We start from the raw sequence: 25,593 nt of genomic DNA, 5'->3' as shown, positions 1-25,593 counted from the left end.
TCATTTTGCAGTTGGCATATTTTTCCTCTTTAAATGTTATCTTTGTTAAATATATTTCCTGCTGAGACAGTTAAAACATTGTTTATGATGAAATGCCATAAACATCCACATAAGCCAAATTACAACAAATTAAAAATTGTTGACTTATTATGAGTGATTAATTAAAATATATTTTTCTTCTTTTTTTTTTTAAAGTGTTATTACTTCAGTGTCATTACACCGAAGTAAAAACAAGGTTGAAAAAATGTACCCTGGAGAAGTGAAAACTGGCCTTGGTTTAGGGCAAAGGCTTTGTTTAAATAGTATTGGGCATGCACCCACTTTCCTAAACCAACAGCTTTCCTCTATATTTAATACTGATCTTTGTCTACGAAGACTGGTGGTCATGTATTGATATGCCTGTGGGGGGTCTGTGGGGCAAACAGGGAAATGAAGACACCAAAGATACTGGCCTCAAAGTGAGAGAATCGTATTCTTCTGGCTGGGAATAGCTGCTGAAAAATCCGGTGTCTCAGACAAGGAATTGTTCAGGCTGTGGGAAAGGACGTCACCAGCAGATCAGCACGTCCTGCTGAAGGACTCCCAACCAACCAGTTCATAGCTCATTAAACATTTCCTCTCTTTCATTAGATCATTTCTCAGACGCTATCCCCCACCTGGAACCAGATGCTGCTTTTCAACAGCATTGTGCTTCATGGCGACAGAGAGGAGATCGCTCAGTTCCCACCAGAGATCGTCATTGAGCTGTACGATGACGATGCAGTGGTAAACTCGAGATCCTTCTTAATAAAACCCTGGGCTCTTACATCTTACTGCCAGCGTGAAAACAAAGCTATGTCACTGAATAGGCATTAAATGGATGACCTTGATGAATGGAACTTGGTGTTTTGCAGTTTAACATCTGAAAACAGCCCTGAGACTCACTTTATGTCCTTGCAAAGCTGTGGCCTTGTTTTTTCCCAAGTGAACCTTGCTCCTGAAGACTGGCTTAGAGAAATCAGAAGCATCTTGTCCCCACCTCCCTTCCACACAAGTGTAAATATTGTGTCTAAGTCTGGAGAGACATGGATTTATCTCTGACCGTGCAAACTCTGGCACAGTCTCACTGGTTGAATGTAGAGCTCAGAAACTTTGGATGCTTTGAAGTACTAAACACTCAACTCCTTCATTTTCATAGCTGCCTTGCATTTTACTTTGTTGTTTACTTCAGGAGAAGGTTTTTTTCACAAATACTAAACTCTAGGTCATCTTGGCTCCTGTGACAGCTGTGAAATTCAAATGCATTTGACACCTATATTCTCCTTTATTTAGGGTAAAGCAGAATATATTGGGTCTACAGTGGCTGCCCCTGTGGTGAGACTTGCTGATCAAAACTATGAACCACCTAAGCTTTCTTACCACCCAGTGTATTGTGGAAATCTTTCAGGAGGAGACCTTCTTGCCACATTTGAGCTTCTGGAGGTAAACTAGACTTTCTGGACCGTTACACTTTTATACCCTTGGCTCACAAAAGCAGGTGTGGCATCAAGGCCCATCACCCTCTTGAATTAGTGGGAATTGCAACTGGAGCAGGATCATTCTGCTGTTGGACCTCATAGTCCCCATGCAACCTCTGTCGCTGCCTCCACCCTGCCAGGGGAACAGGGGCCACTGCCCATGCATACACCACTGCCAGCCCCTCGCATGCTCTGAGCCTCATTTGCCCGTCACTTGCCCTGCCCAAAATTAGGCTCTGGCCTGAGAAACAACTGTGAAAATCCCACTGCCATTGCAAGGAGTTGCTCTTTGGAGTAGCACATGGCGCTGACTTTAGCAACCCCAAAGATCTCAGTACTACTTTCCCTCTTAGTAAAAGGGAGCGGTGAATAATAAGGATTGGATTAGGGAGACTGAGTTTTCAGACACCCCCAACATATTAAGAGAAATGCTACGCTGGTTTCCAACTGCAAGACAAAAGGCAAATTCAGCGTACCTCTGGGGCTAGCCCAGCGAATGCATCAGTGGGGTATATTGTGCCTGGGATTTCAGGGAATTTCAGTGGAATTTGCAGAGCCACCAGTTAGAGGAAACCTCTCTGCTGAAAACCTACAGCAGTTTATTCTGAAATCTGAAATAAGAAAAATGTGGAACTCTGTGACAAGTTTTGGAGATATTCCAAGGATAAAACAGGCTTTTAAGCACGATGGGCTAATTATATTCTTGGTGAGAGCCAGAAATATGACATCACGTGGAACATTTCCTCATTAAGGTGGGTACCCAGGGACAGAGTCTAGTACCTTAGCTATAATTTTCACACTTTTTTCATGAAATCCACTTTTTGGTGAACAAAGGGAACATTGTATTTTGTTTTGCCATCTTTTGGGACAAAGGAAGCAGCACTTCTTTGGGGATATATCCAAATATACCCCTAAGACTTCTCTAGAGAGTTGACAAGAACTGTAAGTAAAGACCGTACAGTCCTTATTTTCATGCTCTGTATTACTCTTGTCAGTGCCAACACTCTAGAGCTTCTCACATGGCAGATGATAGCAATATGGACATTAAATAAATTTTCAGGAAAAGATATATATAAACATCTGCGAGGCTTCAAAGCACTCCCAAAACTGATGTGCCGGTGGCTCCTTCCAACATTAGTGGCTTCCTGATGATGCTCTGTGTGAGGATGGAAACAAAAATCTCTCATTACTGACTTATCCTCATTCTGAGCCCATAACCTTTCCTATGACATACTGTGCTCGATAACTCTAATCTGCAGGTACCATTTGGTTCAGCTGAAGAAGTGTTGTATAAGAAGTGAATGCTCCTTTCTCAAAATGAATGCTGTCATGCTGGGTCTTGCTGGAGGGATAAAATTATTCTTATAACTAAACATCCTGGCATTTAGAAAAATAGTAGACTGAAAAAATACAGACTAATGAATACTAGGAGTCTTGATTTTGCTCAAAGTGGGCTCATTATTTACTGAGGGTTTGTTCTTTTTTTTTAATCAAAAGAGCAAAATCCCCCTGAAAACACACTTTGTGGTTACTTTCCTCTACTGTCATTTGAGTGCTATGTCATTCTTCACCTCTTGTTCTGTGCAGTTTCACTGTGGCCATGAAGCAAAATCCTTTCTGAGTTATACCAAGCTAATTTCACTGACATTAACAGAGTTTCACTGTGTAATACAGAAACACTCTCAAACAAGTGATTGCTAGATCTTGGAAAAGTGGGGACCTTCCTTGCAATATATTGGAGAACTGTTCAGTTAACTGCAATGCTTAAAAAGAACAAAAGTGAAGATCCAGGAACTCTTGATTTGATATGAGTATTAGGTTTTGCAGTCCTGGAGTGCAGTTTAATAAAACCGTTTAAGAGGCAGTTCTGTCCTCAAATGTGAGATCTTGGCAGCCTTCCTCCCTAAGCCATGTCCTTTGGAACTAATCCTTCCTCACAGCTGTAAGAGGAGACACAAATAGCTATGTATGTCCTAGTTTAAAAAAAAAAAATTAAAATAGATGGTGCAGTTTAGAAATTACATATGCATAAGTCACTGTATCATGCAGATTAATATATTTTTCTTGATCACCTGTCATCAGTACCCAAGTCAGATAATGCAATGACAGCGGGTACCCTGAGACATGAACGGTGTGCAGGGACATGACATCTGGTATGTGATGTGGTTCAGGTGGTCTTTGCCTCTTGTTTTATTTAAAGTACCAGTTAATCTATTATGGGGTAAATTTTTGGAGCGTTTAATGTCCGTTAATATAGAGTTGGAAGCTCTGAATATAATTAAAGCTAAACAGGTGGATTTCTAGACAGTCAGTTATTGTTCACAAAGTTGTGTGTTTCTGTTTGGCTTTTTAAACAGCATCACAGAGGTGGCTGATAGAAACCCGATACATTGGGGAACAACAAAACTAGACCTAGATCTCTGGCCTCAAGTTCCACAAAATCTATTAAATGAATTGTTTTGGATTTTTACTGATAAGAAGCAGTAAACATGTACATGTGAATTATTGCTGTTAATTATGTGAATACTCACATATGCTGCAGGTGCTATGCTAGAAGATATGTTTTCCACCCATCTCCTCCTTCACCTATGAGGTACCAGGGAACACATCCTTTCTCCCTTACGCTAATTAAACTCCCACACAACTGGGTGTAGCTGCAGATAACAGACAGATGGCCTAGTTAAAAGAAGCAGACAACTTCAACTTCACATGTCCTTTGAGAGCTGTATCTCAGCTGCTTCACCTTTCAACAGTGACAAGTTAGCTTAGGAACGGTGAAGCACTCCAGAAGTTGTGTTTCTTTTTCCCCGAAGCCATACGTACAGTATGCTTTATGTACCATACTTCATGTGAAAGCCGAGGAGAGCTCTGTCTGTAGGTTGTTAGCTCACCCATGAAACCTGTCTTCCCACTGTTCTCTGCTATCACAACTTGAGCTTCTGGTAGGACTGATCATCAGGTCCTGGCTTCAACTGTTTCATGTAGAACTTTGCTAAATTGGGCCAGGCTTCAGATCTGCCCTGCGTGAACTGAGAAGGTCATAAATACACTGTTGAAAATTAGGAAGGGATTGGGAAATGAAGCCAGGGAGCTTTCCCACAGAAGGTGAACCAAACAGGTGGCAGAGCCTGGAGCACGGCAAGAGGCAAAGAGGTGGTCAAGCCTCAGAGCTGCGGTGGAGCGTGCTCTCCTCCCACCCACCTGGCACGGGGCAGTCGTGTACGCCCAAATAAGCTCCTGAACATGGGGCAGGCTTACGTGCAATCACACACAAAGAATGTAAGTGCTGCCTGCCGCAAGATTTTAGTAGTTGCACAGAGAAGACCCAGCCCTAACGCTGGAGATGCAATTTGCAAATTCGCAAATGCTGACAGCATGCAATAATGCAGGACCGCTATTCCATAGTGGCTGAAGAGCGTTATGTCTGTCTGGCAAATGTGCGGTCTAGCTGATGTGTACTGTCTGTTCACGAGCCTTTTTTAACTAAAATCAGATCTAGAATTTTCCTGTGAAAATCTTCTAAGCAATTTTGCACAGAATTTTTATTAAATCGAATTACCATGCCTTCCATTTTTAATAAATGGAATTACCATGCTTCAGTACATGCGTGTCTTTAGGGCAGGCTATGTCCTGCTAGGACAAAGGAGACATTTTTTAGAAAGGTACATAAACCCAATCTATTGAATACTCTTCCTGCCAAGTGTTTTAGCATCACAGCATGACAGATGGCAATTCAGGTCACATTCCTCTCACAGCACAACCTCTTTGCTCTGCAACAGGTCTTGTAAAACTGCATTAAATTGATGTGTTCTATGTACCATTCACAGATACTTTTGATACTGGTTTTATTCTTCAAAAAAACAGCCTATGTTTTGACTGCTTAATTTTTCAGATTCCTGAGTCAGATCCAGACAGACTTCCCCCACTGGATCCACCAGATGTTGGCCAGATTTACCCAGTCCCAGCTAACATCCGACCGGTTTTAAGCAAGTACAGGGTGGAGGTGAGTTATTTCCATTTCCAGATCTCATCTCCCTTTATTCTCTTACTGAACTCTAACAGTAAGGGATGACAATTTTAGAATCCCGTAATCATGTAAAATAGCATATGGATACCAAAATAGACATGGTAAGCTCAGATCAAATCGATTCTCAGAGGCTGGGCATGTGAGGCAGTGCTTCCACCTGAGGCCAGCAAAGGTTATGTCCCAATCCTGACCTGCTGGGAAGGGATTGCTCCCGTGGCAGAGCATGGCTGGTGGACCTGAGCTCTGTGCAGCCCAGGGAAGTGTCTGCAGGAGATGGAGAACTTCCCCTTGCAGCTGACCTCACTGGAGGTGAAGTTCTACATCAGTCACCTCCCAGGCTTTTTCTGGATCCCAAACTTCAGCCAAGCGATGTGACCTGCCTCTGTACAAATGTTTGCAACTTCTCTGCCGTCCCCTCTTGCACCTGTGAGCAGTCAGCTCCCATTTGGGCCCAAAGTCCCCTTATGTTAGAAAGCAGGGAAATGTGGCAGCTTTTCATGTCAGTGTAATGCCTAGATGCTGCCCAGCCTCACCACTCCCTGTCGCTCATCCTGCAACCTTCACACCAGCTGCTTATTTGCCCATTTAGCGGTGCCAAGTCAGACCCTGCTTGCATAACCTGGTGGCCCTTCCCCAGAAATACTTGTTTGGGAGCCCAGAAGCAGTTCCAGCTTTGCCTTCAAAGAGCAAGCAACTGAGGTGCTGAAAAGGAGAGGACAATTGTTAACTCTGCTGTATCATTTAGTTAAACTCTTGTTCTCTGTACATAGAAAAGAGTTTTTGTTAGCAGTATTTTTTTTTACACCAAACCCTTCAAGGCAAATAAGCCCATGAACTACTCTGCTGATGCGAGAGGGACAACTTAAATCCTTAAACTTAAGTGTTCCTCTAAGTATTGTGCTATGAAGGCCTTCCCACTGCCCCTGCAGTACAATTGCTTTGTGCTGCTTGTACATTTTCTATTTTACACTGCTGTGACATCCATCCCAACCAGCTCTAAGGCACCCAGCTTAGAAGCAACCTCACTGTAGGCTTCTTGTTTGGGCAGCTGAGCAGAGCAGCAATCCTTCCAGAGTGATTCAGATCTTAAATAGATTAAATTATGTTTTCAAAATGCATCTCTGTCTCCTTTGCTTCTGGAGGGAGCCCAGGACAACTCCACTCCTCAGTCTGATACCTTGGGCGTCTTAAAATCAGGGAAATCGCATCCAGATCCAGTTAAATTGCTACAACAACAGGTTTATAGTTGAAGTGCATGTATACATAGTGAAATATGAACTTTGGAGGGTATCCAGCAAGGAAATAACACAGAATGAATATAACACAACTATTTTTGCTAAGATATTATAAACTGTATCTCACACTGGTGGAAAAGGCCATGGAGCCATTGTAACTACAGAAGTGTGCCCCAATTTTAACCAGGAACCTCCAGCAACAGAGCAGGACCTTGCTGATCTTCACACCCCTCCAGTGCCCCTTGCCACTCCCTGACTCACATAAATCCCCAGTCCTGCCAGCGGTCAAGTTGTCCACAAAGCTCCCCGTGCTCCCTTTTGGTTTCAGTCTTCATTTCAGGCTTCAGACTCACAGCTTCTCTCACCAACGGTAACCATCTCTTGTTGCCTCAGCCCTCTCCTTCAGGGCCCCCCAGTGCGTGCTGTATATTCTCATTTTTCCTGCAGACCCCTGTTTTACAGACCCAATCTCCTTCTTGTCCTCCAGACCAGGAGCACGCTCCTTTGAAGGCAAATTGCTTGGAGACTTCCCGCCATCCATTGCAGACCTGAGGGCTAGCTCAGCTGGCAAACCTCTGTGAATCACCTCTGCTTGTATGGGATTTGTTTGCTCCTTCAACAGCTCTGACACTTTAAACAAACCGAGCGCCTGCTATTCAGATGAATAGTCCCCTTGCCCTGCTGAAAAGACAACACTTGCAAATGTGATTATTATGGCTTCCTGTTGGCAATAACTCCTCGATAACAATTGGATGTTATTAATTTCTTTAACTTCCACCATAATCCTGATGGTTATTGGATATCAGATTTAAGTTGTTTGTTTTTTTCTGGTAGTCCTGCATTCCCAAAGGGATACGAGGTGATGGGATCCCAGTAGGAGCTTCCCCCAGACTGAGGGGTCTCTGCAGGCTACTGATGCTTCTCTCTGCCCACCACAGGTCCTGTTCTGGGGTGTTCGAGAGCTGAAGAAAGTCCAGCTCCTCTCTGTAGATCGCCCCCAGGTTCTCATCGAATGTGCGGGGAAAGGAGTGAAATCCTCTGTCATCCAGAGCTACAAGAAAAATCCCAATTTCAGTGGCCTTGCAGACTGGTTTGAAGTGGTGCGTACAGCATGCTGCTCCTTGCCTGTCTGTTCTCTGGTTAGGCAAGGTGTTAATTACTAATTTCCTTCCTTGTCAAATAATTTCCTCTGTGTCTTGATTAAATACTAAGAGACACCAGTTCTTATGCAAAAGCTACTGATTTGAAGATGCTTTAAAAGAATTTTGCTACAAATGTATGGTAAAAGAAGATGATGTTCCTCATGTTATTTCCCAAGTAGGCATACGGAAAGGCAAGGAAATATGTTGCAATCAGATTTTTACTGAGAAGTTGTATCTTTTTTCCTCCTCCTTTCCCTTTTTGCAGGGTAGTGCTCAGTTTCCTTTATTTTCTTTCAATTCTTTTAATTTTCCTTTATGTGTTACTGGGCTATTATGGGGATTGATAATTTCTGGCTCATGAGCTCTGGACCTTTTCATATTGTAACACTAGCTGTTATGAAATTTAATTATCGCCTGTTGGCTGGGTCATAGGAGCTAGTACTTTCAGTGGACAAAGGTCAGCATCAGAAAAAAAATCTGATTTGCTCTAGTTGCTAGCATCGAGAGAGAAGTTTATTTATAAGACAAAAGGATCTCAAAACATTATATCATATACCGAAGTACAATTGCTAGATTATTTTTAGCTTCCATTGTATGTCACATGTTCAAAGAGCTGTTTTCCCTCTTGTAATTCATTCTACAAAGCATGTAACCACCCAGTGTCCACATCTCAAGGTTGGGCAAACTGAGGCAGAGAGGGTTAATAGCCTTCGACAAAGCAGCAGTGGCATTAAAAGACTCACAACTTCGAAAACAGTATTCATTCATTCTGAGTGTTCCTGATTCTCTCAGTTTATTCTAACAAGAGATGCTTGTATATGACAGCATGGGACTCAACTCAGTAGCACAGTCCATATGGTCCATGCTGTATTCTTAAGGACAAGGCTTTCTCCAGACTTTGCAGAAAACTGTGAACAGAACTATATTGCCTATGCTGTATGCATTTTGTATTTTGAGTATATTAATAGCTGAGGAGGAGAAGGGAGGGAAGAGTAAAAGCCTCATTGCTCTGCACGACATATTCTGTACCTGTTCTATATTTTCTAGCAATTCTCATGCTGCTGTCTGTCCTCCTCCACTAGGAGCTGCCTGAAAATGAACTCTTGCATCCACCACTAAGCATCTGCGTGGTCGACTGGAGAGCCTTCGGGAGGAGTACTCTTGTTGGAACGCACACCATCAATTGCCTTAAACAATTCTTATGTAAGACCCAGCTGGGTCCTCAAGCTACACCAAACAGACTAGACATTGTAGAAATTGAGAAAGGTAAATGTCCAATCCTGACCCCAAATAAAAAGACAAAGGACCGACTCAGAGGTTTAACACTAGGCAAGGACTTGGAAGATACGCTTTATTGTGTTGAACGGAGGTTCAAACCCTTATTAATATGCTCATTTGATGATCACCAAATGTGATGATAACATTTCTGATAAAATCCTACCTAACTTGCAAAGTTTCAATTTCAGCTTCACCTGAGTCATCCCAGCCTGCTGAGTTATCCCAAGAAGAACCATTTTTAGCTGATCTCATCTACGCCGAGGTGGAGCAAGGTAAATGTAGAGTGGTAGAGCCAGACCCAAATCTCACATCAGTTCCTGCCTCTGAACCAGAGTGCTCTGCCTCTGAGCCAGGGAAAGACAGAAAACAGAAGGTGGGTATAGCTGAAGCTGCCAGCTAACTTTCTGTTGCAGTCTTGCAGACTTTAGCCCTTCCTTATAAAATGGTAATCTCTTACTTATCTCAGGCTTAGAGGTTCTGGGTACTGATGTTAACACCCATGCTATCTTGCTGGCCCTTGAGAGAACTAGTTAGCAATGTGGCTTTGACCCCACATAATTTCATTACTTCCATTAATATATACTTCCTTTCTTTCCTTTTGTGCTAGACGGTCTTCTCATGGGCAAGTACTACTGGAGTATTAGGATTTTTGCTCTACCTGGCCTTGAATGATCTACTTAATTGCAAAACTCTCACTGTGAATGACTGTTTCTGTATCCATGGTGTTTAGGGAGGGATGAAAGCCCCCTTGTGTTAGATGCAGTACAAATGTGGAACAGTAAGTCTGTTTCCAAAAGATCTTACAGTCAAAGTATAGAACTGGTGTCAGTCTGTGGGTAGAAGCAGATAAAAAAGTACAGGAAAACAAAGCAAATCTGGTCAGCATGGTGTTTACAGTACAGTATATGCTCTAGATTATGCACATTATTTTTTGTTCAGATGCACACGCTCCTCCTTTCTCTGTAGCTTCTCCCATCACAACCACTCTTTTATTAACAACAATAAAAGCAGAAATGCAGGACTGAGTTTCATTTCTGAAGCTGTTTCTGCAGCTACATAAAGCATCTTTCTTTAACCTTTGATGCTTCAGTGGTCAGATGTTTCCAGCATCCTTCATAATTAGGAGGTCAAAGAAACTGCAAGGATGTCTTGTTCCCTAGATGTACATGCCAGTCTGGATCTTTCATCTGGTACAGAACAATTTTAATGTACAACAGCAAAGTATAGTAAGAAAAGAGGTCTAGAGGGACCCCTGTAATTTAACCACCTGCGTCATATTAATTATCATTCCCACTTATCTATCTATCATTCCCAATTATCTATCTTTGCTCCAGCCTCCCCAGCCAAGCTGACAACTCTCTGCAAGGGTGTAGGATGAAACACTCTCTTTAACAAGGGCCAATCTTTAGGCAAGAATGAAGTTATCAAGATTTGCCACATGAGCAGGTGGTCTTCAGGATCTGATTTCAGCTTTGTTGTGGGAAGAGAACAGCCAAATTGCAGCAACTCTTGGGACTCTTTCTCCTTCCAAAAGGCAATAAAGTAGAAATGGGAGTTCTTAAAATACTTGCAGACTTAAGTGGAAGAAACTGATTTGTACCTGAATGTTTAGATCCCTTAAAACATCATTATCTATTTCTCTGTGTAGATATCTATTCCTCTATGTAGCCTGTTGCCTGGGTTGCTCCTGTGGCAATGTCTCAAATGTTCAAAGTTTTGAGGTCATCAGTAGGTAATGTAGAGATAGCTTTAATAATATGATGATCTTGATGAAGTGTCTTGGAATGAAAGACAGAGACACTAATTCATATTGTATTTTATTTAGCTCTTGGAGGTTGAAATTTTCTTCGTCTGTTCATGCTTGATGTCACGAGTCAGCTGATTAGTTTTAATCAGTTCTAGAGTTCAACAGTGTTTTCCCCATGCTTTGGTAGGATATGAAAAAATTAAGCCGACGGTCAACAAAGAAGAGAAAAAGAACAATTGCAGAAGAATCAGCTGAAAATGTTATTGACTGGTGGTCAAAATACTATGCTTCTGTGCTCAAAATACAAAAGGTAAGTCACCCAGCATGCCCAAAACTCTCATGGATTGTTTAATGTTATAAAAGTAGATTTACTGCTGAATGATTCCTCTTCTGTATTACATTCATAATGAGGAGCTTGTCCATCATCTTTTTCTTTTGAAAGGCAAAAGGAATTCTTTCCAGTGAGGGAAAACCTGAAGACAGTAAGTAAATTATTTGCATTTTTCTATTATTTTGTACTACTAATACTTTACCATCAACAATTAATGTCTGGTAACAGAGTACTGCCAGTGTAAAGGATTCTTTCCTCTACAGCTGATCAGATGGTGGGTAGGTTAAAAATTCACAGGCAGTGTTGGGTTAACATGAGTTTCCTGTCATTCAAATCTCTTGCACAAAGATTTGTAAAGTCAAAGTCCTAAACAATAGACGGTGGAGATTATCCTAATCTTAGATTGTATTTGTAACAGGTTCAGAAAAATAAGCTTCTCTCAATTCCGAATCCAATTCAGGATCAATGATGTAGGAACAGCTTCTGCTAGGAGACTCCGTAGTCATGTGTGTTACTTCCATAGCTGAAAATCTTTGTGTATAGCTCAGGTTCTAGTGGAAAAATTTTTGCACAAGAACCTAAAAGAATTGGCCAGAAATAGGCTTGGTGTATGTGCATGTATATATGTATCCATACATGTATGCTCCATGGCTTAACAGGTCATCCCACAATCAAACAGAACTCTATAATTTTTTTATTTATTTTTTTTTTTTTTTTTTTTTTTGACAAATGTGGCTGCTTGAGCAGATTGGGAAAGAAAACAAATGTTTACTGTTTACACAGAGCTGCTATTCAGAATTAAACTATAGCATCTTCCCATGCCAGAGCTGACTGCACTTCACCAGTGATTGAGGTGATTTCTATTTTAAAGGAGGTGTTGAGATTGCTCTGGATGGAAGACACAACCTAAATGTCAGATGGTGTCATTCTGGAAATAGTGGCTGACAGTGTTTCAGTGATCATCAGGGCTGCTGAGAGATGAGGCAGAGATCAGTTTCTGAGTGAAACTCACTTGTTCACATGGAGGAAATATTTAGATAGAAAATGTTCTACAAAGGTGTGATGTTCACTTACAATTAGAAATTTACTTGACGTTGTGACATCCACCCACATGCGTTTCAGGCAATTGTGGCATATTGGTTTTGACTATGACTTCAGATCTTGTAAATTATCTTCTGATAGTTTTTGTTACATATTTTCACCTATGATTATAAGCCTTATACATACAGGACAGAACTGATATAATATATACATATATATATATATATTTCTGAATATTTAGTAGTACCAAACACACATGAACTACTCAAAAAAATGAAAGTAAATTGAACTCAAAAGCCAGATTTCAGCCAAAGAACTGAACCATCTCAGTGCCATTTTTGAGGGGTCACCCTCTATTTGTTGGGAAGTCTCCTCTCAGTGTTTGGAGTCTGGCTTGAGGCCAGTCAGATACTTCCTCCCATTTCTCATACTGCTGAGCTTTCCCAAGGTGAGATACATTCTATTTTGTGATGCCTTTGAACAGAGAAGGACTTGGATCACCTGATATCTGAAGTACCAGTCAACCTAAATAATGGCTTCCAGTTTTAAATAAGCCCTAAATTTTATGTGAAAGCTGTTAAGATCTGTTAGTTTGCACCTGGGAGGAGCCAGAAAGGAAGGAAAAAGGTTTTCTGGGAGATGGCCATCAGAGAAGGACTGATACAGGACACCATCACACTTGGTCCACCAAGCTCATCATGAAGACTGTTAGCCACAGAGAGGATAAAATGCCACCTCTCTGCTTGGAAGGAGTGGTGGGAAAAGAGAGGACCCTATGCTTGGCAGTAGAAGAATGAATAGAGAAGGAGTGAGGGAGAATCTTCAAAATGTATTTTGCATCCTTATCTGAAACATGTGATGTGCTTTACTCACTGAAAACCTACATGATGTCATGAAATCTCTGCAGATAAGCAGACTTCTGACCACATTGCATTGATCATAGAAGAGGATCCAGACAAAAAGAAGAAGGATAAGACATTGAAAAGGAAACAGAAAGACACTCCAAACCTAGCAACGCTACAGGTAAAAGAGAAGTAAGGCTGAGGCGTAAGGCTGTTATTCACTGTCTCCCCAAAGCTGAGTTTAACAATACCCTCCTTACATTTATTTCAGACACTTTGAAATGAATAAACCACACAAAACAATAGTGACAATGCACATCAGCACATGGGGCGCAGAGGAAACCAGGGTCTTGTAGGGTGGTGTGGCTCGCTTGGCTTTAGACCTTCAATTTACCAGTTTAGACACACCCAGAGAGACTTAAGTGAAAATTCAGTTTTGTCGGTCACCTATAGAACACTGAATTTGGAAATTCCAAATTCCATGTTGGAAATATTACAACCTATTAAGAATGACTTAAAAAAGAGTATAGAAAGCATGGCTGCAATTGCTAGTGCATCTTCCCTGATGGGGAGGTAATATTCAGCTCACATTAGATTTGGTTGGGTAACGACAGAAGGAATTCAAAGAAAACTATATGTGTTATGCAAAATGACTGGAGAGATGAGGAAGTTTTACAAGATTAGGACTGCTTGGATTAGATTATAGGTGAATAATGGGGAATTTTAAACCGCTGTTTCCATTTTTTAAGAGATGGCACTAGTCTAGGCCCTTCTATTTCAAACTGAATAACACTTCATAAATTACAGGGGGAGAGTGTTGAAAGAAAAAAACGTCCTTTTAAAATGATTTGGCCTTTTTACGTATCCTAAAGCTCTGTCCCCCCAGCACTTCATTAGAGTCCACTTTGCTCTCATGTTCTGACATATTAACATAATGGAATGGGTCAGTACATCAAAGGCACATTGCGGAGAGGAAAGCAAAGCAAAGAGCAGCACATCCACACTGTGCTTATAAATGTTCATTCTGGCCCTTCTAGAGCCACTTCTACCTGCTGCATTAACGTGCTATTCCAGTAGTCGAGAAGGACTTTGCTTAAAGACAAAACTGCTCCTGTTTTAAGTGAGGAATTAACTTTCCTTCCTCAAGGATTTTTGCGAAACCTTGGTTTTATTAAAATCTGTATTTTGAGTCAAAATGGATTTCTAGTCATCCCATAATAAAAAAGTTGCTATAAATATATTCACTGCACCACAAATAATAAGCATTCTCCTATTTTCAAAGATTTATGAAGGAGACTTGGAGAGTGAATTTAATAACTTTGAGGACTGGGTGAAAACTTTCCAGCTCTTAAGAGGGAAATCTAATGATGAAGTTCATGCTGACTCTGAAGACAGAATAATAGGAAAATTTAAGGTGAGCTTTAATGTTGATTAAATGGGTAATACTTTATAGACTTTATGTTTTCATGCATATTTCAGCTATACCAAAGATGAAAGAAAAAGACATTGACAGTCTGTTGTAAATAGTTATCTCTTTTATTGCATCTAGAGTCATATTTTCCCTTTCCCATTATCTGATAGATAAAAGCAGCATCCAGCACTAGGTGTTCACTGTTGTTTTGAAACAAGGAATTACAAAAAAGTTTTGAATCACAGAAGGGGAAGAAGAGATATATTATGTAGTCCAGACTCTGCTAATGCAACTTTATTACCGCACTATCAGTTACAGCACCTTATATGTAATATTCAGTAATTTAAATGGAGGCACTTACAGCTACTCCAGTTGAAAACAATTGCACAGCCTGATCCGGGGCGCAATTAGGCAATCTGAAAATGTAGTTCAAAGCATGAATAATGTTAGTAGGATTTCAAGCACTTTGTAGTTTAGAGGAACTGATTAAACTCATTGATACCTCAATTAGTTTGCAGCACAAATTTCTGTTCAAATGACTTGCTAGTTGCTTTCAGGCAGTATGAGCTACTCAGCAGCATGAGTCAATATTGATTTATATGAGTTGTACAGTGGCTGCAAAAGTAGAGTTGGATTCCAGTCACACTGTTGTGAAACTAACTCAGTGGAATTATCAATTTGCAAATATAGAGTTAAGGGCAAAATATTATATTTAGGATATCAATACTAAGAAAACTAGATTTAGAACACCTGCAGGTGTTAGTCCTTTAAATAACAAAATAGAAAGCTAAGAGCAAGTACTTCTTGCAATCATCTAGATGTGATGATAGTACATTGTTATAGAGAAAAGACATTTTAAAAGATGATGTTTAGTTCACTGACGCCTTTATTCCCTTTGAGTGGTACGACAAAATGTGTTGTGTATATATATATGTGTATGTGCTGCAGCACAGGCTGCATGAACGATGTTTTATTTGCATTCAAAGGACTGTTCTTGCATTGCACTTGATCTGTGTTTGAGAGAGATAAAAGACAGTGTATTACCAGGGCTCCTTCTGCATATACCCAAGTCCTGAGGATGGCAGCTTGCTGGACGGAGGGCAGCCCCGCATCCTGCAAGGGATACCACCAAACCACTCCGTCAAAGTCCTCATCAGGGTTTATATTGTGGCAGTAAGTAGACAGATGTTCTTTTAACCTTGAAATAACTTGGACATTTCTCTTCAACTCAGTTTACCTCCAATGTCTTTTTGGTGAAGCCTCTGAAAATCCTCGTCCATGGCGTAGAATTTTTTTTGTCATATTTCAGACAGTGTTTCATGTTGTGGAAATGGGTGTTCAGAGTAGAAAACGTTACATATTCCTCATGATAAATCACAAGACTGGAGAATGACTTGACTTGTTCAGACTGAAAGGGCTAGAGACACAACTAACATAGTATGGACAACCTGTTCCAACCACATTATGCAAATGCAGCCAGTTTTAATCAGTAGAGTTATTTCAAAGTGACAGACATTTAAACAAAGCCTTCTTAGTAAGGGGGAAATGGGAGCATATTTTTGAGTGCTGTGAATTGCATGTAATCAAAGCGGTAGGTGTTGTGAATAAGTTATGGGGTGGAGAAAGAGGTAGAAATACAGAGGACAAGATGATGAGGGAGCGCGATGTGAGAAGTGAAAGGGGTAGAAGGAGCTGGTATTTCAGAGAAATGAGAGAGTTGCAGGTGATCTAAGAGGGGAAGAATGGAATGCAAAGAGACAATGGCAAACAAAACAGAAGAGAGGAATAAGAAGAGGTTGCTTTATTTCTGGAATATAAAGACTTCCAAGCCATCTTGTAAGTACAGTCTGAAGAGTTGTTTTGCACTGTTCAAGGATCTGGACTGATATTTTTGGGAAAACTTTCCTGAATCTTACATGCACTTGTGCAGCCAGATTCTTCCTCAGTGTTGCCTCTCCTGCTCATCTCTTTTTTCCATCTTAATTGTGGGACAGCACTTACATCTGCTCCGCCTTTGCAAACTCTCTTCTCCTCCAGATCATCTTTTCCCAGTAGCCTGAAAAGCTAAATGCCAGATTTTATATTACACAAGGCAAGTAAAGCCCCTGCACTTCCAGAACATCCAGGACTGGGTAGGAACCCCACATTCCTGTGTCATGACCATGCTGCATTTAAGCAAGCTTCTTGAGGGTGCAGTCTTTCTTCCTAACAGGCGTTTAACCTCAGCCCAGCTGATCCAGATGGCAAATCAGATCCCTACATTGTGCTGAGACTGGGCAACACAGAAATTAAAGACAGGGAAAACTACATCCCCAAGCAGCTAAACCCAGTATTTGGAAGGTCAGTGATGGCTTATTTTCTTATTCAGGGGTGATTTCTGCTTTATCACTTGCCACCACTGTTGCTGTTACTATTACAAAGTGTTTGTTATATGCTGATTTCTGCCTGTTCGGATGTTTTGTAATTCTACTGGTTAAAATGTTGATTGAGAATTGGTGTCATCCTGTATGCTTACAAATTATTTCATTTTCATAGCAGTCAAAAGACATCACGGAATGCAATCTGTGAGAGGTTTTGCAAAATGATGCATGAGAGGAAATGAGGCAACAAATGATCTTGTCTGTGCAAATTAATGGAATTGTTAACTTTAAAGTGAAATAAATTTCAGCACAGTAAGGTGTGATTTCACAATCTTTGTTGCTATTTCAGGTTGAACAGAGTGTCAAATAAAGCTCGTAGTTTTAGGACTAGGATCAAAAAACCTAGTTTTTTGAAGCCACACAGTCTTCAGAATGGGGGAGCCAGGGGCAAGCTGTCAGTAAACATCAACTTTGTATTATCAATGCTTTATACTTATTTATATTGTTAATATAAATGCTAATAGCTGTGATTTTTTGCCAGTAAGTTTCCCTGGTTTAAGAAGGTTAAAATGTTTTGAATTGGGATGGAGTTATTCTGTAAGAACATTAAGACAGAGAATCTATGCTACGTTGGACTGAAAGCCCCCTAGGCTAGAGTCCTGTCTGCAAAAGCAGATACTTAAAGAAAAAAGTGTAAAGAGAAAAGACAAGACCAGAGTGGTCCCTCCGTAGCATGCCATGTCAGTGTCTGTGATTTAAGCTCTTCCTTAGTAGAGGTTGCAACTGAACCATCATTACGATAAACTGTAAAGCATAGCCATTATAGATGCATATAGACAGAATGGGAAATTGCCACTGTGTGTGTTTTAGACAAGGTTAGGAATGGGCTGTTCATTTGGATAGTGCTTGCTGCAGCTGCCAGTGGCAACACTGGGGTGACTGGACCAGCAACTCCTTTGCAGCAGCAGCATCAGTCATGATAACCACCTCTCATCATCCTGGAAGCCCTGGTCAGCATGGCACCACCAACTTCTAGCAATCCCAGACCATTCCCAAACCTCTCTCTCCTCCAAAAACTGCTCTGCTGTTGCTACAAAATTGACTTGGGTCACTTTGAGAAAAAGGACAAAACTCGTCCTTCAGGAGACAAAGCTTAGTTTTGCCTGTGCTTTGGAGAAATCTGGAGCCAGTGCTGTGCTGATGAGGATGTCCTGTCTTCCACTAATTTGTCAAATCCCTTTTAAAAATTACTTTTCTATTTTCAGCTCCCCTAAACATCTCAACGACAATGATTCCTGTCCCTGAAAAATGCACTGAGTGAAAAGGGAGTTCTGATCTTTGCTTTTTTGAGACTTGTCTAAAGCTTTTGCCTGATCATTTTGTATATAGATTCCTATATTCAATATTTAACCTGGAGCTTTTGAAAGAAAACAGAAAAGACTCAGATGTCCCTTTTGAGGGTTCTGAAAAGCATGTCAGAACTCTTACATAGAACTTTGTTAGCCTCGTAATTTCCATACTTCCACCTCTATTGGATTCAGGATAAATCACTGCAGCTGACCCATTGCTCTGTCCAATTGCTCTGTCTACTGTAGACAGGAGCAATCTTAAAACTGTACAGGGGGTGGTAGGGAAGCAGGAGAAAGAAAATGCTTTTGCACTGTGTGTTTCCAGTATGTTCAGATATTTCACTGAAACAAAAAACAGAACAAAAAAACCCCACTGCTTATTAGAAGAGCCACCATCCAGAAGTTGTTTGCACAGTATTCATTAACTTAGTCTTTTAGGCTTCAAAACTGATTTGACTGCACGTAGGTCTCAATTTTTGCTGTAGATCATTTGAAATCCAAGCCACATTCCCCAAGGATTCCTTGCTCACAATCCTGATCTACGACCATGACTTTGTGGGAACAGATGATCTCATTGGAGAGACTAAAATTGATTTGGAAAATCGTTTCTACAGCAGGCATCGAGCTACCTGTGGGTTACAAAGTCAATATGAAATGTAAGTACATCTTCAGACAGCAACAGAGCACACAATGAATGATTTGAAGGTGAAATTCCAGATCACTTGAAGGTGAAATTCCAGATCACTTGAAGGTGAAATTCCAGATGTGGCTAAATATTATGCTTTCTCTGGCACGAAAGTGTCACAGGAGGTATTTTAATTAACATTCATCAAAGAGCTTAGCAGTGGCTTTGGGTAGCTGCCAGCCTCAGTAGGAAGTGGATATCTTAAAATTAACAACACTGTTTGTTCACCAAGTATTTTAGGTAGTAAACAGCCTATGTATAACATACCTGCTGGATAACCTGCCTTTGGACAGGCATAAAGAGCAAATGGAAAAAAAATCTGTCAGAGAAGTTATGACAGGGCTCTACTCTGTTCTCCATTATTCAGCTGCAACTGGAGTGATTGCAGCAAGGCCGTTGGGACTGGTGTGGCACTGGGGGGAATGGGAGCAGAGCAGGGCTGCTGGCATGGCCTCTGTAATAGAGGTGAATCACAGGGCGGTGGTGCTGAGCTCCTGGTCCCTGTCATATGGCTGCGCTCTCAAGGACGTTGTGCGCAAAGATTAATTAATGCAGAGGAAGTCAGACTAAAATAACTCAATGGCCCTGGGGTGGAGCACTGACCTGGGAGATGTGGGTTTGGGGTTCTTCTCCTATGATTGTTTCTCTATTTTATCTACAAATAAAGGGTGGACAATGTAAAAAAGCAATCCAGGAGCACAGACCAAACCCCAAGACTTTCCTTGCCAGCTCACTCTCCAGTGTGAGGTATTTCTTTATGTGCTTGTTCCAGGTCCCAGATAGTCTCGGCTTCTCTGCCCGTGGGAGCCGCAGAACACTTCTCCTTAAATGGAGGTAGAACATGTAGACTTGAATCCTTTAGGTAGAACGGGGAACGAGCTTTGGTCCTTTTCCTCTTGGGGAGCATGCCAATGCCTGGGCTACTTTATCTAAGCTGTGGGTAAGGCTATCTCAACTTCTCCTGTGTTTTAAGAGAAAAGAGTGGTTGGCCATAGGACCTGAGCAGACAGAGTGGGTGTCTCAAGTAAGAAGTAGTGCTGGACAGTTCAAAGGAAAAGTTTGGCTGAGCAGATGTCAGGGCCACTGAACACGAAGCAAATCTCTACGTGGGAAGTCCTGATTTGCCAGTGCACTTTGCTGAAGGAAAACCTCACCCGTTTCTCTTCAGTCTCTATTCCCTCCTTGCAGAGAAGGGTACAATGCATGGCGAGATGCAACCAAACCAAGTGAGATCCTCACTAAGCTGTGTAAGGACTACAGGATAAGTGGACCCTTCATGCGGCCAGGGGAGATACAAGTAGGAACAAAAGTCTTTAAGGGACAAACAGTCTTCACAGAAGATGAGAACGGTAAGGAAGTAGTTCATCATTCTTCAACTGCATTGTAGCAGTACCAAGATCCTGCCCAAGCTGTATCTGGGGCCCTGTTGTGATATGCACTCTAAAGTCAGATTACCGGAACCTGTCTCTGCTTTGAAATACTCATATAGCTGTGGTGATGAATGCTGTGTCTATATTAGCTATTGCTGTAGCTTAATTGCAGAGAATCTGCAGGGTGAGACAGGTATTGCTCATGACCTGACATCCCCATGGTAGGTGTTGGGGATACTTTGGACTAGCTCCTGCCTGATCCCAAGGATGGGATGCCCAGGATTGGCTGGAGTGCAGGGGACTGTCTTGGAACATGTTTTCTGGCTTAGTTTCTTCTGAAAGGAGTCCAATTTGCATGCTCTGAGATCCTCCCACACAGCAAATCGAAGCATGGGAACTCAGGGAGAGTCTTTTCAAAAATTCATTCCCTGTCTAAACTAAAACAGTAGTGTAGACAGACCCAAGAATTGAGAAGAAGGGGGAAGGGAAATACAGATGTGGAGTTACTCAAGGTCAGACAAGTCCTCTGTTTGACCACACTTAAGTTCCAGGCCAGTTACCTGCCAGTCCTACCTTACCTACTTGGCTTTCCTCTCTGTTGCTTTTTTTTCTCCTCTTGATTATTAACACTCTGACTGCTCTTCTGAAGCACTAACACAGCGCTGTGTAAATCCAGGTATCTGTGGGGTCCATGAATCCAGAAGGCAGGACAGAACTTGCTTTCAGAGCTCCCAGATTAAAAAGAGGGCAGAGCTACCAGGAAGTTGAGTGTCCATATCACATAGGGGTGGAGTGGGACAGAGCTATCAGTGAAAGATGTCCCTACCCATGGCAGGGGGGTTGGATGAGATGATCTTTGAAGGTCCCTTCCAACCCAAACCTTTCTATGATTCAGTTTTATACTTAGGGCAAGGAAAAGAAGTGTGAGGATGGAGGCTTTCAAGGGGGAACAAAAGGAGCCGGTCTTGGAGACAGTAGTGGATGCTATGGCAGTGTAGGGAAACCTCTACTCCCTTATCTGTGTTTATTCATCTCTGAGCAAATTCCCCTTGGCAACTACAAAATATAGCTCACACCTCAACTGGAAGGCTGCTCAGGTAGCACTGCTGAAGGGAGAAGAGTTGATCCGTTTTTGGTTTCTTGGCTTGAGAGAGATTTATGACTCCAATATTGCTGTTTGTTTTCTTCACCAGCAGACGACTGAGTGAGCCTGCCAGCAACAGGATCTCTTGATCAAAATTCTGGTTCACTAAAATGAGCTTCAGACAAACCAACATCAGACAAGATGATGGAAACCAAAAGCAAGGAAATACAGAACCAGATGGCAAAATACAAAGTACTTATGTACACAAGCTTTTCAACATGTTATAAAGAAATAGTTTACAGCATACAGTCTTCTGCATGATCCTTATCCAGACTGCTGTTCTGACAAGTACATCTGGGTCCTTATTTCCTGCTGGGTTCCTGTGCTGGTCATCATTTGGGTCTATAAAACTAGCAAAGACCACAGATTTGAGCTATACAGGAGTACCAAAAAGGGGGAGCAGTACCATTTCCACTTTATAGGCAGAGAAAATTACATTTGTGGGCCTTACATCCAGCTTTAAATTGCAAGGGAAAGAATAATTTAACGTTGCTCTAGGAGGATAGAAATAGAATAGAATAGAATAGAATAGAATAGAATAGTTCAGTTGGAAGGGACCTACAACAATCATCTAGTCCAACTGCCTGACCACTACTCCCAGATAGTCTAGGACTACCTGTAGCCAATGGGAAGAAGTAAGCATCTTCAGAGGATGACTATGTGTTATCATGGGACAATCTGTCCTTGCTATTGAGGCTGCCTGAGTGAGTAGCTCAGGCTAAAGACCTTGGTTTTAGCTGGCTAAAATTAGATGAAACACATCACATCTGAAACACGTCAGTCTACAAGAGGGAACTAGGACTCATAACCACGGGGTCATCCTTCCTCCCTCTCTGAATCATTAGGAAGGGTTTAATACCTACTGTTTAAATCCCAAACAAACCTTTTTGTCTCCTACCGGCAACTCAGAGATAGCAACACTGCAGGAAAAGCGATAACTGCTGACAGAAAGAAGTCTTAACTTTCTTCTCAATTGGGTACTCCTGTCCTAATCTAGGAGACATCCCTCCTCAAAAGTCTGGGTTCCTTTTGTGTGGAGCCCACACAAAAAGGGAGGAAAGAGAATCTCAAGAGCTCAAACGGCTTTCTCTGCTTTCCAATAGACACCCTACCTTCAATATCCTTCCTTGAGGTGCCATTCTCTGGCATCTCCCTTCCTCCAGTGGCCAAGCTGAGCTGGTCAGGAGGTGACATGTTATTTCCCATGGACTGCAACCCTCTTCCTTTGAAGTGTGATTCAGTTCTCCAGGGGAGTGTTTGCTGTTGCCATCACAAGGCAAAATGAGGTGTTGATACAACTCCTAGTGCCTATTTACTGTCAGCTCCATCAAAATCCAAGTCTCCTTGTCTTTCATGAACCATAAAAAAGCCTCACATTTGCAATTTTCTGTAAAAAGAGTAGTTCACAGGTTTCTTCTACCTTCCTGTTAGAAACTGCTGTTGTAATAGTGAAATGGTTCACCGTGTTTTATGAACTACTGCCTAAGTGCTAATCTTCTAGTTACCCTGGCGGGTACTCTAATTTACAAGAACTAAATGCATCTCAAGACCCTTCTTTACTTAGCTGGGATACATAAAACCTTCCTTTTAACTCAAGCAGATTTTTTAATGACCATCTTTAATAATTAATGGAACATATTACCAAGTGGTTCAACATTATAATTAAGCTCTCTTTGTTCTTTTTGTTTTACTTTTTCCTACAGAGGAACCAGTTGAATCGTATGAGCATCTCTCCTTAAAGGTTTTACATGCTTGGGAAGAAATCCCTGGAGCTGGATACAAACTGGTCCCAGAGCACATTGAGACTCGGCCTCTCTACCACAAGGATAAGCCAGGCATGGAACAGGTAGAGCGGCTCAGAGATGGTGGTGATGGCAGACCCAGGAGCAGTTTTCCTTTCCTCCAGTTAGTGTGGTTTCTATTGGTACCTGCAAATTTACAGAGACAGCATCCCAGTGTTGTACCATATATGAGATTTTGTACAGTATCAACCTGGAAATTGTCACACATATATGTATACAGCCAGTTGCCTAAATGCACAGTAATTACACAAGGTGTGACTGCGTATTTTCATTCTTTTAAATGCTTTAGTTTATTAAGTTAACACGAACTCTGCCTGTATTTGGGTTTGGTTCTTTTTTTTCCTTTCATCACATCCTATTTTTATATGGATTTGACCTTGAAGTTGCCAATGTTCGAGCTCAGTTCCAACTTCACCAAATTCCTGAGAGACTGGTAGAATACTTGTATGAAAAAAATATATTGTATAGTAAGTTTATAGATGAAATCATAGTTACAGGGTAGTAAGCTAGTTGGTGCTTACAGAGGAAGTGGTGGTTTTGGATGTCAGAACTACATTTAAAGCCTTTTAAAGTCTCTCTAAAATAGGGTTACAGAGATGTTTATCTCTTTGTTTTCAAGGGTCGTGTACAGATGTGGGTCGACATGTTTCCTAAAGAGATGCCTCTGCCAGGACCCCCAGTGGACATTTCACCAAGAAAACCCAAAGGGTAATACTCTATGCTTTCCTCCCAACACAGTGCTATAAATCTTCAAAGACTGAGTCTTTCTTAAGTGTCTGGAAAGAACTATAAAAAGAAGTATCACAAACAGTCTTCTGTGATCCTGAGAAAAGATTTCTTAGGTTCACATGACTTCAAGTCAAAAGAGAGCATCTAGTTTGGTCTCCTCCATCAAACAACTCAAAGAACTGTTGGTGATTTTTTCATTAAGGGCTATCACACACCTCTTTTAGAAAGATATACCTTTTTCATATAGAGATTGCAGGTGGCTAGAGACAAGAGTCCCTTAATAATTCTGATGTTATCATCCACTTGTTGAGCTGAAAGAAGTAATTCTGGTTTCACTACCTCTTTCAGCTAGATAACTTACTTGACCCTGGTTGAGATCTTTAATCTGATGCAATGGTATTACACCTATTAGATTTCCAGCACTTCATTCAAAGATAAGATCAAGAAACACATAAAGCAACGACAGAAAGAAGAGATATGTTGGGAATAACCTTCTCCCAAATTTCGCACAGATGCTTATGCTGCTTTATATGCAACACTACACGTAGTTCTTCAAGCTAATTGAATGTTTGTAAATGAAACACAAAAATGAGCAACAGAGTTCTCAGCCCATCCTGTATCTGCTTTATTCCGATATTTTAGCAAGGCCTTTCCTGAGAATTTTATGTCTGAAGCAACACCAGATACTATTCTTGTATTATTTATGTTTGAACAAGAAACAATGTAATAAAAACTTGTTTCTTTTTCTTTCCTTTTACAAAAGCCAAGATCTGACAAAAATAAGAGCCTGTGTAACAATTACTTTCTTCAGACCAGACCTTTCTGTAAAGGACCTTAACAACAAGCACTTTCCAATCCAAAAAGATTTAAAACTAATCATGCCCACAAAACCAAATTGTTGCTGCTGTTTTTGTAGCCTACAAAAGCAGGGAAAAATATTGTCAAACCATTAATTATGAGAAAGAAAGTAGACATGCAAACATGAGTTACACATTTGGCTGAGAAATGCATGTTTGCTGCAGCAAAACAGACTCCAGGCTCCATAAGACTTCAGACACTTTGTGAAACATTTCTTATTGATGATCTTCGACTGAACAAGGAGCTGACGGAGCACTGCAGATGAAAGTTTCTTTGGCTAGTGCAGAGGCTTGGTGTTCATGGTTGACATCTCCTTCAGAGCTCCATGATGTAGGGTATCTGGTAACTTCTGGGGCAAACTGTTTCATACCCGAGATTGAGGCTATTTCCAAGACACCACATGTCATATCTGAAAAGTGATATGTTGGTGTTCTCAGACACGTTTGGGTTTTTTGTCTTTTTTTTTTTTTTTTTTTTTTTTTATTTTGCAGTCATACAATGACACAGAGCATACCTAAATTTTTGAGTATCAATTTTTTATGTCACCTGCAACACCTATATTTCAGTTCAAGCTTCTAGAGCTTTGGATGGCCACCATAAATGTCTGTATATAGGGAGTGGAAAGGATAGGAAAGTTTTAATTCCTTTTACTGTTGCTTCTACAGCTGATTACAGTTGCTTAAATGCAAATATCTCTAAACAGTGCTTTTCTTCCCTTTTAATGCACTGGATTGTACCAAATACAA

At 41.1% G+C, this 25,593-nt stretch overlaps 1 protein-coding gene across 1 annotated transcript in view; it reads left to right on the top strand.

Annotated features, from left to right (window-relative positions):
- The window catches only part of FER1L6 (fer-1 like family member 6), a gene marked incomplete at both ends in the record, with an annotated part of 80,876 nt that overhangs the window by 45,306 nt on the left and 9,977 nt on the right, over positions 1-25,593 (top strand). The window contains 16 exons of the mRNA XM_082315756.1: positions 631-765; positions 1,312-1,461; positions 5,389-5,499; positions 7,697-7,858; positions 8,983-9,172; positions 9,367-9,551; positions 11,113-11,235; positions 11,368-11,407; positions 13,205-13,320; positions 14,422-14,553; positions 15,598-15,723; positions 16,763-16,890; positions 18,745-18,915; positions 20,133-20,293; positions 23,162-23,304; positions 23,880-23,968. Of these exons, the coding sequence (XP_082171882.1) occupies positions 631-765; positions 1,312-1,461; positions 5,389-5,499; positions 7,697-7,858; positions 8,983-9,172; positions 9,367-9,551; positions 11,113-11,235; positions 11,368-11,407; positions 13,205-13,320; positions 14,422-14,553; positions 15,598-15,723; positions 16,763-16,890; positions 18,745-18,915; positions 20,133-20,293; positions 23,162-23,304; positions 23,880-23,968 (2,162 nt within the window). The remainder of the gene's footprint in view (positions 1-630; positions 766-1,311; positions 1,462-5,388; positions 5,500-7,696; positions 7,859-8,982; positions 9,173-9,366; positions 9,552-11,112; positions 11,236-11,367; positions 11,408-13,204; positions 13,321-14,421; positions 14,554-15,597; positions 15,724-16,762; positions 16,891-18,744; positions 18,916-20,132; positions 20,294-23,161; positions 23,305-23,879; positions 23,969-25,593) is intronic.

This window comes from Platalea leucorodia, assembly GCF_965183815.1.
Source record: "Platalea leucorodia genome assembly, chromosome: 1".
Lineage (NCBI taxonomy): Eukaryota > Metazoa > Chordata > Aves > Pelecaniformes > Threskiornithidae > Platalea > Platalea leucorodia.
This window is presented reverse-complemented; position numbering and strand designations above follow the sequence as displayed.